At 32.6% G+C, this 14,146-nt stretch overlaps 3 protein-coding genes across 4 annotated transcripts in view; 1 reads left to right on the forward strand and 2 right to left on the reverse strand.

Annotated features, from left to right (window-relative positions):
- Window positions 1–14,146, forward strand: part of LOC111424376 (uncharacterized) — a 125,116-nt gene that overhangs the window by 28,037 nt on the left and 82,933 nt on the right. The window lies entirely within an intron of this gene.
- The window catches only part of LOC111424377 (23 kDa integral membrane protein-like), a 103,376-nt gene that overhangs the window by 22,137 nt on the left and 67,093 nt on the right, over window positions 1–14,146 (reverse strand). For both annotated transcript variants that reach the window (XR_011640670.1, XM_023057882.2), the window contains exon 2: window positions 7,365–7,419. The gene's annotated coding sequence lies outside the window, so the exon portion shown is untranslated. The remainder of the gene's footprint in view (window positions 1–7,364; window positions 7,420–14,146) is intronic.
- On the reverse strand, window positions 11,087–12,033 carry LOC111424378 (trypsin-like). Its single transcript, XM_023057883.2, has 3 exons — window positions 11,939–12,033; window positions 11,350–11,888; window positions 11,087–11,289 (listed from the first exon to the last, which is right to left on the reverse strand). Exons 1-3 carry the CDS (start codon window positions 11,991–11,993, stop codon window positions 11,131–11,133), a joined length of 753 nt encoding a protein of 250 aa, XP_022913651.2. The 5' UTR covers window positions 11,994–12,033; the 3' UTR covers window positions 11,087–11,130.

Genomic DNA, 14,146 nt, shown 5'->3' on the forward strand with positions numbered 1-14,146 from the left:
GATTATCCATGAAACCGCATTGCGCCATCCGCTTCCGACGACAACGTCCTCGTCGTTCAACTGGTCGTCGTAAAGAAAAACTCTCGAACACCGTTAAGGTAAAGGTGATTACCGCGAGGGTTGTAATTTAATACTCTGTACGGTTGGTATATCGTCAAGCTGCATGCGACATTTGCTATGCAAATTCACACTCGACAAAAAAAAGCAGAACAAACAGAATGGAAAAACAAAATATTTCGAACAATTTCAATGTTGGACTATATTAAATATTAAATAGTGTATTTTTTTTTGATGCTGATGAAGCGTGAAGTGAAATCTCAATTGGATTCTAAACTTTTCCAAATAAATTTTGAATTTTTCCATTTCAACTCATAATAAAGTTAAGACTTGAATGCACTCGACGTTGCCGATACCACACAAGTACATGTCGCTTTACGGTTGCACTCGAAGTTTTTGGGTTCGTTTACCGACCTCCAATAAATTTTCCTCTGGTAAAAGTGCAGCGGTGGTATTTTCCGAACAATTAGAGCGATCGTTTACGGCGGCGGTCGCCGAAACTTGTGTTTCCGGTGGAAAAGCTCTCCTCGGTAGCTAAAATGGGGCGGAACGAGACTTTGCAAATAAATTTCCGCGGACGTGCAATACCAACTGAAACCCCCCACTCTCCCCATCTTTTTCTCTTTCAGTTCGCATACCGACAGTTTTATGCATTTCCACCAGTTTTCCAGACGGAAGCTTGACAAGCTTTACTGACGCGGTTAATCACACGATGTTTTTTTTTGAATTAAAAGTAACGCTTAGAACAAATTTTATTGAAACTTTCAAGTCGTGCTAAATTCGATTTTTTTCGCTATAAAATTGTTTCAGTAAATCAATTTCACTTAATAAACCATTTGCAAATGACATGCTACGAAAATATCAATACTGAGAACGTTCATTGAGTGGGTAGTTTATGAATAAATATGCGTCTAAATGTCAAGAATAGAGTTATAAATAATTACAATAAGTGTAATTGAAGAACATTTCCTTCGAATGATTTTTGGTTATTAAAATTTCCTAGAATTTCCTTAACGCTACCTTAGATCTCGTTTTGCATGAAAACAAAAGGGTTGAAATTATTAATAGAATCGATGCGGTTGGGATTTCCTTAAAGGGTTTGCTTTTAGTTATAAACTACACATTAAACAATTTCTCTGTAAGCGTTTTGACCAGGAGGATTTATTATATGCTGAACTATTAATCAATTTCGGTAAACAATATGCGCGCCCCGTTAATTTGTTTATTGGCATTCTGCAACCATTTGATACTGTTAAATAGATAATTATATTTATTCAGTTCAAATACCAATAATATTAGATTTATAACACTGGAATTAGTACTAGAAACATTCGGGTTTAGTCCTCTTAAAAAACGTACGGCTAAACCCGAATGTTTTTAGTACTAGGTGTTACTTTAATAAAAATGTACAACAATCTAGCATTGAATAGCAACTAAAACTAGAACTAACACTAGATCTAGATCTAGAAACATTAACATTAACATCCGTCTCAAGAGACATGCTTCTACACTATAATTCTGCCTTCCATGAAGTAAAACTAACACTATACCTAGAATTAGACACACTCGGATTTAGACATACGCCTCTTAAGACAGCTAAACCCGAATATTTAAATAAATAAATAATTCGTTTATTGTGCAAGAAAAAAAATATAACAGATACTTACAAAAAAAAAAGAAAATCAAAGTTTATATACTATTCTTGCACAAACGCGAGGAGACAATTTTGGAACAACTCCTTGATACTCCTTTTTCTGATAGAAACTTTCAATTCTCCACGATTGAGGTTGCCACTGTGCGTGATATTATTGATGCCTTTAAATCCTCTTCAGCAGGTTTAGATGGTATCAGTTCTTATATGTTAAAATTATGCTACCCTACAGTGCTTCCCTACGTTACACACATTATTAACACCTGTTTAATTGAAGGTACCAGAAGGTGCCAGAATATTGGAAACATGCTATTGTAAAACCTATTACAAAAAAATCTGAACCTTCTTCTTTTGGCGATTTGCGACCCATCATCCTCCCTTTTCTTTCTAAGGTGTTTGAGAGAGTCATTCAGCGTCAGCTAACGATTTTGCCAACCTATATGACATTTTTCCTGCTACGCAATCTGGCTGCCCAACAACAATGTCGGCTGCCACAGACGACATCATTGCGGCCATTGATAGGAGTGATATTACTATAATGACTTGCACTTTGTTAAAAATTTTGAGTTTTGTTGGATTTGGTTCGTGTACACTGTGGCTCATTCATGATTATTTGTCTAATCGTTCTCAAACAGTAAAAATCGATAGTTTGTAGTCTACTGCCAAGCAAGTTGGGCATGGTGTCCCACAGGGATCAATTCTTGCGCCGATTTTATATACGCTTTACACCAGTTTTATTTTAAAATCTATCAAATTTAATATGTATGCAGACGACATTCAACTTTATTACAGCTTCAAGGCTGAAGATTACAATGCAGCGAAAGAGAAAATTAACTTGGACCTTCAAACTCTGTGGGTTACCTCGAATATGCATCAACTAAAACTGAATCCTGGAAAGTCTGCGGTCGTAATGTTTGGCAATAGGCGTATCTGCTCGGACCTGAAAAACTTGATACAAAATACTGTTGGTGGTTGTACGCTTCCTTTCGCAGAAGGATCTAAAAGTTTAGGCCTTTCTCTTTCAAATGATTTTAGATATGCAGCTCAAGTGAGTCGGTATATAAAAAACGCTTACTCGAGTTTGCGTATGCTGTACCCTCACAGATCATACCTTCCTGTCAATTTAAAAAAAAGATTATGCGAGACTCTTGTCTTATCTCAGTTTAACTACCTAGTGCCAGTCTATCATACTGCGATTTGTATTTCGGATGCAAAACACATTCAGTTGGTGCAAAATAACTGCCTACGGTATATCTACAGGGTGTATCTGAATGACTGCAACAAACTTCAAGGGGTGATTCTTTAGTGAATTTTAAAGGTACTTTGATATATGAACTATGGGCGACTTCGGCTCCCCTAAGGAGCTACACCCCTCCAAAAATGGCGGAAAATTTTGGTTTAATTTCTTTTTCTCAAAAACCATAAACACTAAGAAAATGAAATTTGGGGAATATACTCATAATAGGGCATGTTTTGACCCTGTTTGTACTTTCAACCTACCCTTCTAAACTACTAAACGTAACCACCCCTGTTCAATATATGCCTACATTTTTTTTATGAAGATGATAAATACATTGGAAAAATTTCAGTTAGATAGATAAAACTATTCTAAAACTTTTCTGTCTCTCTTCTTCGAAAGATTAATAATTTCTGAGAAAAAAAATAATTAAGCAAACACTAACTGTTAAGCTGTAGGGTTGTTAATCGAAAGTTGTAATGAATTTTTAATGAAAAAATCTTAGTAGGCTTTGCAATCTTTGTCAGAAATATTTTTGACGTTTAAATGTCAGTGGTTTTCGTACTATTATTATTGTTTTATTTAAAATTTTGAAACGTCGAGTGAACGAGCGTAAATGCGATAGAACTTTATTTAAAAATTAATTTGAAAAACAATAATAATAGTAAGAAAAACACTGACATTTAAACGTCAAAACTATTTCTGACAAAGATTGCAAAGCCTACTAAGATTTTTTTAATAAAATTCATTCCAACTTTTGATCGACAACCCCGATGTTTAACGTGCAGTATTTGCTTTATTATTTTTTTTCTCAAAAATTAGTCGTTTTTGGAAAAATTTTAGAGAGACAAAAAAGTTTTAGGATACTTTCATCTACCTAGGTAAAATTTTTTTAATGTATTTATCATCTGCATAAAAAAACTATTAGCAAAAATGTAAAGGGGGTGGTTACGTTTAGTAGTTTAGAAGGGTAGGTTGAAAGTACAAACAAGGTCAAAACATGCCCTATTATGAGTTAAACATATTCCCCAAATTTCATTTTCCTAGCGTTTATGGTTTTTGAGAAAAAAAAATTTAACCAAAATTTTTCTCCATTTTTGGAGGGGTGTAGCTCCTTAGGGCGGCCGAAGTCGCCCATGGTTCATATATCAAAGTACCCTTAAAATTCACTAAGGAATCACCCCTTGAAGTTTGTTGCAGTCATTCAGATACACCCTGTATAATATACAGGATGTCCCGAACCTCAACGTCAAGCAGGCACCGGGTGGGAGGCCAACCCATACCTGTTCTGGTAAAAATGAGAAAAAAATTCCATGTCTCTTAGTTAAGTGGTAATAGAGATACTTTTGAAAATATTAAAAATCGGTCCCGTACATCATATCTTTAGGTACTACGGTCAGAAATGTTCTATTCCTTGTGAACCATGCTACTGTACAAGTCATAAATCAAACAACAAAAGTCGTTAGTTTTGCAAAAAAATTTATTAATTTGATTGAGTTAAGGTTGAAAGAATTTATGTCTATCAAATTTGACACACGATTTCTAAAAAAAGAAGTAGTACAACACCATTGGCAAGTAATTTTGAAAGATGGCCTGTTTAGTCAAGTTTCCAAAATGGTACAACACTTGCCATTTTTCTTGTCATAAAAAATATTATTGCCTGTTTTTCTGCAAAAAACACGTTATTTAAAAAATTCATACTTTTGTATGTTATTTGTATTTACTTTTTATTTCCTCTTAACTTTGTTAGATGGTGTGCCAGTCAATATCTACGAACTACAAAATGTGGTTTCAACAAGATGTGTCTTGCAAAAAGACTCTTTCAAATAAGGTTAATCTAAACACAAAATTAAACAAACAAATTTATTTATTGTTAATTTATTATTAATTTTATAGCATTATTTTCTTAAAACTAAGGCAAATGCTGAAATTATTTGCCGTCAGCACTAATACAAGCTCTGCATCGTCACAGAAAAGATCTTTTTACTAGTTGTGCAAATCTCTTTGCATTTATTTCTTCTGCTGCTGTATAAATATTGTGGCTCAGTTCATCAAGATTTTCAATCGGTTTTTAATACACTGTTTCTTTTATGCAATCCTAATAAGAAAATCAAAGGGATTTAGACCCAGAGAATGAGGAGGCCACGTAATCGAACCACGACGCGCAATCAAATAAATACAAATAACATACGAAAGTATGAATTTTTTAAATAACGCGTTTTTTGCAGAAAAACGTCAAGTGTTATACCATTTTGAAATTTTGACTAAACAGGCCATCTTTTAAGATAACTTGCCAAGTGTGTTGTATTCTTTCAACCTTAACTCAATCAAACTAATACTTTTTTTTCGCAAAACTAACGACTTTTGTTGTTCGATTTGTGACTGCTATAGTAGCATGGTTCATTAGGAATACATTATTAAAAAAATCAGATTATATTATCAGATATTTTTACCAGAACAGGTATGGGTTGGCCTCTCACCCGGTGCTCGCGTGACGTTGAGTTTCGGGACACCTGTACATAAATTTGATCTTATAACTTATAACACACAAATTGACGGACGCGGGATGGTTGTCAATGGTTAACAGAAGGCAGCTCCACACACTAATGTTTTATAATAAATTGATAACAGGAAAAACACCTAAGTATTTATTTAATACAATTCGCTTCAATTGTGCGGTTGGTGGTCGTGATACGAGAGGGAGTTGTTGCATATATCCTCCTTACCACAGGACTTCTATGTTTGGGCGTTCATTTTCGTGTCATATATATAAGTCGTACAATGGTCTCCCGGATAGGCTAAAGTCGATGGGTCCTGCACGGTTTCGGAGAGAGCTCAGTATTTAGCTATTCAGAGTCAGACTTCAATTATAACCAAGTTCGGCATCTAAATGTATTGGGTGACAAGATTAATTGGTGAGATGGTTTCCGTTTGTTTAACGGTTTGCCAAATTTGTTCATTTTTTTCATATGTTTAGTATTTGGTTTTTATTACACAAATCTGGAATTACTAATTTTAGTTTTCTTGTGATCGATTATTATTCGAGAGGACAATGAAAGATCAGGAGTTGTTCCGGAATTGTCTCCTCGCGTTTGTGCAAGAATATTTTTTTTATATTTTTTTTCTTGCCCAATAAACGATTTATTTATTTATTTAAATATTAGGGTTTAGCTAGCTGTCTTAAGAGACGTATGTCTAAATCCGAGTGTGTCTAGTTCTAGGTATAGTGTTAGTTTTAATGCATGGAAAGCAGAACTAAAACTAGACCTAAAACTAAAACTAGAACTAACACTAGACCTAGAACTAGAAACATTCGGGTTTAGCCGCACGTCTCTTAAGACGGCTAAACCCGTATGTTTCTAGATCTAGATCTAGTGTTAGTTCTAGTTGTTATTCAGCACTAGATACTCCTTTCCCCGTATTAATCGAGATTTTACTATAATTTGTTTATTTAAATTTTTTGTTGTGAATAAAATCGATGATGTTTTAATAATTCATACACGAAAAGCATCGGGTAATTTACACTTCAACTTGAAATTTCTCGAAATATGAAAACGCCAGATAGAAATGGGAACAGGACTTTTCCATTTTGCCGGTGCTCAAAGTTTCGGGGAATGATCGTTTGGAACTTTAGCATACGTTTTGTCGTGTGTGGATCCACGTGTTGATGACTGACGAGCAAAAAAGTTCCATCAGCTCATCAGTCACACTGCGTGACAACCAGTGTTCCTGTTTCAAAAAAAAAAAAAAAAAATCTGGGCAATATCAGTTTCGTTATGGCCATTTTTTACCTACAAAAAAAGACGAATTCGATTTTTTAAATTGAATTATTAAAAGGAGTTTTCTTTTTCTTTTCGCTTTAATCCAACTTTTTAAAACGTTGGGGTCCTTCATTTCAATTCGTTCTTCGCCGAACCGAGTTCAATATCGAAAAGTGCCATTTCGTCGGCATCGACCATGCTAATGGCATCGTTACGAAAGAAACGAAGCTCAAAATAAATGTCCTTAACGGTACGGTTAATTCTAAAAAATCGCCTATCACATGTAACAAGGTGTAAAAGTGAAGGTGTCCAAATAGTTACTTAAGAAATTTCGATATCTCCTTTAAAAATAAATTAAAGAAGACTGGGAAAAAAATTTTGCCTTACTATGCCAACAAATTTTCTGGCTCAAACCCATCTTTTATATCATAATAATTGGTTGTGAACCTTCGATATCATTTTCCGGGGTAGCCGTTTCATAAACCTCTTGAAATATTCAGACTATTAATATCGTTCTTCAACATGATAAATGGTTTGAGCTCGGTTTTCGGTTGAAGTGGTGTATTTCAACTGTCAGGCAGTAGTGAAAAATCCGATTTGATTGTCACAATAACTCTCGATTATCGATTCCGATTTGTTTTTCTTTAATAATACTCACCACTACTATGCGTTTGACGTCAGTGTAGGTGTTCGATGTAAACTCATTGGTAAGCCTAAAACAACAAGAATGAAATATAGTTATTTTAGGAATGTCTCGGATGTCTTTAATACGCGCGATTAGAATATGTTAGTAGAAAAAAGGAGCACTGTTAACGTTGTATAGCGTGAGTAGGGTCTTATGCTCATGGAATGTGGTTTAATAACGTTGAAGGGAAGTTGGAATTTAAATTGGCGTATAATCGTGGCATTTTATTAGGTTTCTGTTCGTGCCAGACTTCTATTTGGGGTGAGGGTGTGTTTGCACAGACTGGAATCATAAACATCCCAAAAAAGAATAATATGAACAGGACAAACTGCTATTTTAGTAAAGAAAAGATGATTTATTCGGTCAATATTAATATTAATTTTAAGAGATCTTTATACTATACAATGAGATGCTGTTATAACTTTACAGCGTGTTAATTAATTATTGTACCCGAGTCATCATTGCAAGTATGCAACCAATATCACAGTATTGGTATTACAATTCGCGATTTGCGTATTCAGATATATTCAGTGTGATATTGGTTGCATACTTGCAATGATGACGTTGACCACGTTATACATCACAAAGAAATTCTACAATAGAAAAAATAGATGAACCTACAATTTCGGGCCAGTGTCGTTTTCTAGATGTTAGTATAAAATTAAAAGTTTATGTCTTTTAATTTATATAGAATTTAAATCTAATTAGTTTCGGCCCTTGGCTACCTTCAGAGACTCCACAAATAGATTAACATCTTATCTTATCTATTTTACAAACAACAGCGCTAGTAGTATAAGATATTACTATGTTGTATATTTTTATTGAACTAAAACTAGAACGAGAACTAGAAACATTCGGGTTTAGTCGTGAAAAAAACTTTCAGTTGTCAATGTCAACGTTAATTTTATTATTATATTCGTAATCTTCATAAAATAACCTTTAAAATGAGTCCAAACTCGACATATTTAACTTGAATATTAATGGAGATACAATCACTTCCGGTTTGAAACGTCAACGTCAATTTTGACATATTTGTCATCTTCATTAAAAAACCTTTAAAATGAGTCCAAAGATGATGTACTTATCTCAAAAAACAAAAAAGTTAGATAAAAAACATTAAACCCGAAGTTAGCAACAATGAATTCAATTTTTAAATATTAATACCAACCTTAATTTTTTTTTTTTTTTTTATTACATTTTTGTTTTTGTGACAAATATTAAGACATTTTATAAAAATTAAGAATATATCAAAATGACATTGACATTTCAAACCGGAAGTTGCTTATATCTCGAGTAATATTGGAATTAAACGTATCATGTTTGGACTCATTTTAAAGGATTTTTCACGACGATTACAAATATGTCAAAATTGACATTCTTAACCGGAAGTCGACCATAACTTCATTAATATTGAAGATAAATATGTCGTGTTTGTACTCATTTTAAAGGATTTTTTAATGTAGATTACAAATATGTCCAAATTGAGGTTGACATTTTAAACCTGAAGTTAGTTATCCTTAATAGACAAATGGACAACTTCATGCTGCTCTTTTATGACGTAATCTTTATTAAAAAAACCTTTAAAATGAGTCCAAACAAGACGCACTTATCTCAAAAAACAAAAAAGTTAGAATAAAAAAAATTAAACCTTAAGTTAGCAACAATGAAGTTAGCAATTTAATTTTTAAATATTAATACCAACCTTAATTTTTGATTTTTTTTATTATATTTCGGTTTTTGTGACTAATTTTAACACATTTTATCAAAATTAAAAATATGTCAAAATGACATTGACATTTCAAACCGGAAGTTGCTTATATCTCGAGTAATATTGGAATTAAACGTATCATGTTTGGACTCATATTAAAGGATTTTTCACGACGATTACAAATATGTCAAAATTGACATTCTTAACCGGAAGTCGACCATAACTTCATTAATATTGAAGATAAATATGTCGTGTTTGTACTCATTTTAAAGGATTTTTTAATGTAGATTACAAATATGTCCAAATTGAGGTTGACATTTTAAACCTGAAGTTAGTTATCCTTAATAGACAAATGGACAACTTCATGCTGCTCTTTTATGACGTAATCTTTATTAAAAAAACCTTTAAAATGAGTCCAAACAAGACGCACTTATCTCAAAAAACAAAAAAGTTAGAATAAAAAAAATTAAACCTTAAGTTAGCAACAATGAAGTTAGCAATTTAATTTTTAAATATTAATACCAACCTTAATTTTTGATTTTTTTTATTATATTTCGGTTTTTGTGACTAATTTTAACACATTTTATCAAAATTAAAAATATGTCAAAATGACATTGACATTTCAAACCGGAAGTTGCTTATATCTCGAGTAATATTGGAATTAAACGTATCATGTTTGGACTCATATTAAAGGATTTTTCACGACGATTACAAATATGTCAAAATTGACGTTGGCATTCGTAACCGGAAGTTGACCATAACTTCATTAACATTGAAGATAAATATGTCGTGTTTGTACTCATTTTAAAGGATTTTTAATGAAGATTACAAATATGTCAAAATTGAGGTTGACATTTTAAACCTGAAGTTAGTTATCATATAATAGAAGTTTTATAACTGAAGTTAATCTTGTGTTAGTCACTTTTCCACATTTTTTTTATTTTTAACGTGCTTTTTGGGTCATTTAGCATTGATTAAAAAAAATCGTCTATTTTTAAGCAACATGATGATTCTTGAGTTTTTCCCAAGTTTTTTAATATTTCTTTTGTTAAAAACTTGTAACACTTTGTTCTTAATTTAATTTTACAACTTTTTAAATTTTAATTTTGTGAAAAAATGCTAGCCGGAGGCGACCGATTGAAAACGGCCGTGTTTATTTAAAGCTGTGCTGGAAAATTATGTTGACCAAAGAAATTTGTTATCTATCTTATGTCCGTACTAACCTTATTTCGTGACATTTTTTGATCAGTGTGAATACCATCTACAAAAAATATCATTTTGCACTCTGACAGAATGTTAAAGACAACGAAGACTCAACCTTTGATGACGACAACTTAATGTTCTTAAAACAGTAGTATGATAAGTCTGACAAACTACCAAGAGCCATTATGTTAAAGTTTCTTTCTTGAATCTGCACATTTCCAGAAAATTCCAAAGTAGAAATTCGAAAAAATTCCACAGAGCTTCAAATGATGAAGTGTAATTTCATTTTTTGATGAGGCTGTGAAGTTGAACCTTTGGACCAAGTGAAAGACAACAAAACAATAATGGTATCCAGACCTTTAAGTTTATTGGTACTTTGTACAGATTAGTAATATCTTTCCATTTTTTGGTTATCTTCTCACATTCTGTATCTTATGCTTTGTTGCCAATCTAAAAATATAGTAGGAAGCCCTACCCCTGTATAATCGTAAAACGTAACGACTGACCAAGCGGCTTTTGTGCTTGTAATAGCTGCCATCAAATACAATTTTCAATAGTTTGAGCCTGTCTATTCTGAGAAGTCTTATATTTTTAGAGAGATGAAAACGAAATCTCGTTTTTCTCAACATTGTTGATTTGTCGCTTAATCAAGTGATGCATAACGCGGTCCAATTAACACACTGTGTTTGCACTAACTAAAGTTGCACCGCAAGCAATTCCAGAACAATGAACGTAAATATTATTATGTTTATGTTTGGATATACATAAAAAAAATAAGTTTTTATTTTTAAGTAATTTTATTTATTCTCTTTATTTCGAATAACATCATCAAAAATTAATTCCATGACTGCGAAGGAAATTCGAAATTTCCGGAGCTGAAGATAACGTTGCGAGATTTTCAGTAGGATTGCCATTGCTATCTTGAACAAGACCCGATATATCACCTATAAACTTGTTGTTGTAAACGCAAGGACCACCGCTATCACCCTATTTAAAAATAAAAGAAAAAGCTATCAAAGAAAATTTTAATCTCAATTTTAAACATACGGGTAAAACGCTGTTTTGTCGTGCATCAGTAGCAATCAAATTATTTTCATAACGCGTAGTTTTCATTACAGCCTTCTTTAGATTGTTTGAACCAGGGCCGCCGACGGAAGTTGCGCCATATCCATAGCATGATATGTTTATTCCTAAATTTGGTTTTTCGGCAGAAACTGCGATAGGGGCAACTTTATCAGTTTGCCGAACAACTCCGTTTATGTAGAACACAGCAACATCATAATAGAATTTGTTTGGTTTTTGATTGTAATCGGGATAAAGATACAAGTTAGAAGCTTTGTAGATATCTGCTCGACCGGAGTTTATATCATCTCTTGAATTCATACCCATGTACAGTTTTGCATCATTAACGTTACAATTAACTACACAATGAGCTGCTGTTATCACTCTTGTTGGACTAACTAAGGTTGCACCACAAGCAACGTTGGAGCAAATGAAAAAGGTGAAGAATTTGGCATCTTTTATATCGACATTTTCACCATTTAAAATGCGTTTATTAAAACTGGAGTAATTTTGTGGAATATGAGCTAGAAATGAATTAATAAAAAAAAGATTAAGTTAAAGGAAATTAATTTACCTGCTTCAACTAGCCCAAGAATTACTAGAGAAAGTATGATGTTAGTTCGTAACATTATGTTGCGAAATGGTTGATTTTTGTTAAAACTTTTTCATTTTTATACTAAGTCTTTTAATTTAAGTTATTTGAAAAACTCAACAATTTTTTTGCGTTAATTGATTCCTATTTATGAATTCGGAGTAAATGACATAAAACCATGGGATTCTTTCACGGTAATTACCAGACCGCAAAAAAACCAAAAGATGAGTTTGTTTCAAAATATGTCTCCTTTAAGGAAAAAGAAACATCTAACATAGTTTCTTGCATATTTAAAATGTAAAATTTTTAACATTTTATGACAGCGAATATTTTTATAGTGATTGTTATTAGCGTTAAAAGGTTTTATAGTACAGTAAAACCTCCGTGTAATGGAGCTCGTTAGAACGGACTTCGGATATAACGGACAAAATATTTTTAAGTCATACTATTAATATTATTGTATATTTAAGTATCACTGTTAGTGCTCATATATAGAATCCATGTTCTCTAAGTTGCTCTATTCCATGTTCATAGATGTGATAGATGATATATAGGTATATATGTTCTAATGCTATATAATAGATTGTTGTATATTTTTCATTGAACTAAAACTAGAACTACCACTAAACCTAGAACTAGAAATATTCTTTCTAGTTCTAGGTCTAGTGTTAGTTCTAATTTTAATTGTGATTAGGTTGTTGTATATTTTTATTGAAATAACACAAATCTTAGAACTAGAAACATTCAGGTTTAGCCGTCTTAAGAGACGTACAGCTAAATCCGACCATTTCTAAGAGTACTATCTTCCTTTCTGATAGATACGATCTACTATTCTTTTTATTCCTCTTGAGAATCCTCCATCGCTTCCATTATTTTCCCGCATGGTGCTGAGTTGAACGCATTTCTGATATCCTGCATAACCACTATAATCTCCTCTATGTGTTATGGAGATCTTCTCTTGCTCTCTTTTTCGGTGTATCACAGCCATTACGGCATCTACTGTTTTCTCCTTCCTGTATTTGTACTGCTCCTGACTTAATATTCCTCTTTCTTCCATCTCTACCGTCATTCTTCCATTTATAAATCTCTCCAGTGTTTTTCTCAAAACGCTTCAATAGGCGAACTGGTTTATCTAAGTGCTGGACTTTTCTATAAGTACTAATAAGTTATTTTCCATATTACTACCAATATTCCTCTCCTCCAGCAGTGGTTATATGTTTTCAGGAATACATCACTATTCGCTTCTATACAGGTCTTTGCTATCTCCTTGGTTACACCATCATCTCCTGGTGCTGTTTTTATCTTAACCTAACACATCTTTAAATTCTTGTGCTGTAAAAGGTTCGATCATATCGTCTTCCATCTCGTCCTCCGCTATCTTCTCCTTCTATCTCCTCACTGGAAACAGCTTCCTAAATTGGTTATCTACGGTCTTTAGATCTATTATTTCTTTGGTTCTAATTTTGATCCTCTTCGTTACTATTAACTACGCCGTACCCTAAACATTTTCTTGCAATTCCTCACAAAATTCCTCCATTTTCATTCGTTTATTTTTTAGTATAGTGAGGTTCCCTTTTTCTAGTGATGGAACGGATAGTGATTTTGCGAAAAGCCGAATATACTATCCGGCTATTATGGTTATAATTTCTGGTGCATTTCTGTAGAAATGAATTCTATAGCGAATTTTGAAAGTTATCGATGAAAATTGAACATCGAAAATTTTATCAAAACTTCACATACTGGTTTTTCAAAAACTAAAAGTTATTTTTCAAAACGTGTTGGTTCATTGGAAAGAGGACACTTTTATTAACCCTTTGGAAAATTGTCATACTCATATTCCAAAAACTGGATTTTATACGAATTTTTAAAACATAATCGGCGAAAATTGCAAAAATCGAAAAAATTGTCGTTCATTTCAAAAATTTATTTCTCAAGAACTGCAAGTGATTTTTCAAAACGGCTTGTTGCATTAAAAAGAGGATACTTTAATTAATAATTGGTGATATTTCCACAAGGATTCTTCAAGAAATTAATTTTATAGCGAATTTTGAAAGTAATCGATGAAAATTGCAACATCGAAAATTTTATCAAAATTTCAAATATTGTTTACTCAAAAACTAAAAGTTATTTTTCAAAACGAGTTGGTTCATTGGAAAGAGGACACTTTTATTAACATTTTAGGAAATGTTC

The sequence above is a fragment of the Onthophagus taurus genome, chromosome 6 (genome assembly GCF_036711975.1).
Source record: "Onthophagus taurus isolate NC chromosome 6, IU_Otau_3.0, whole genome shotgun sequence".
NCBI lineage: Eukaryota > Metazoa > Arthropoda > Insecta > Coleoptera > Scarabaeidae > Onthophagus > Onthophagus taurus.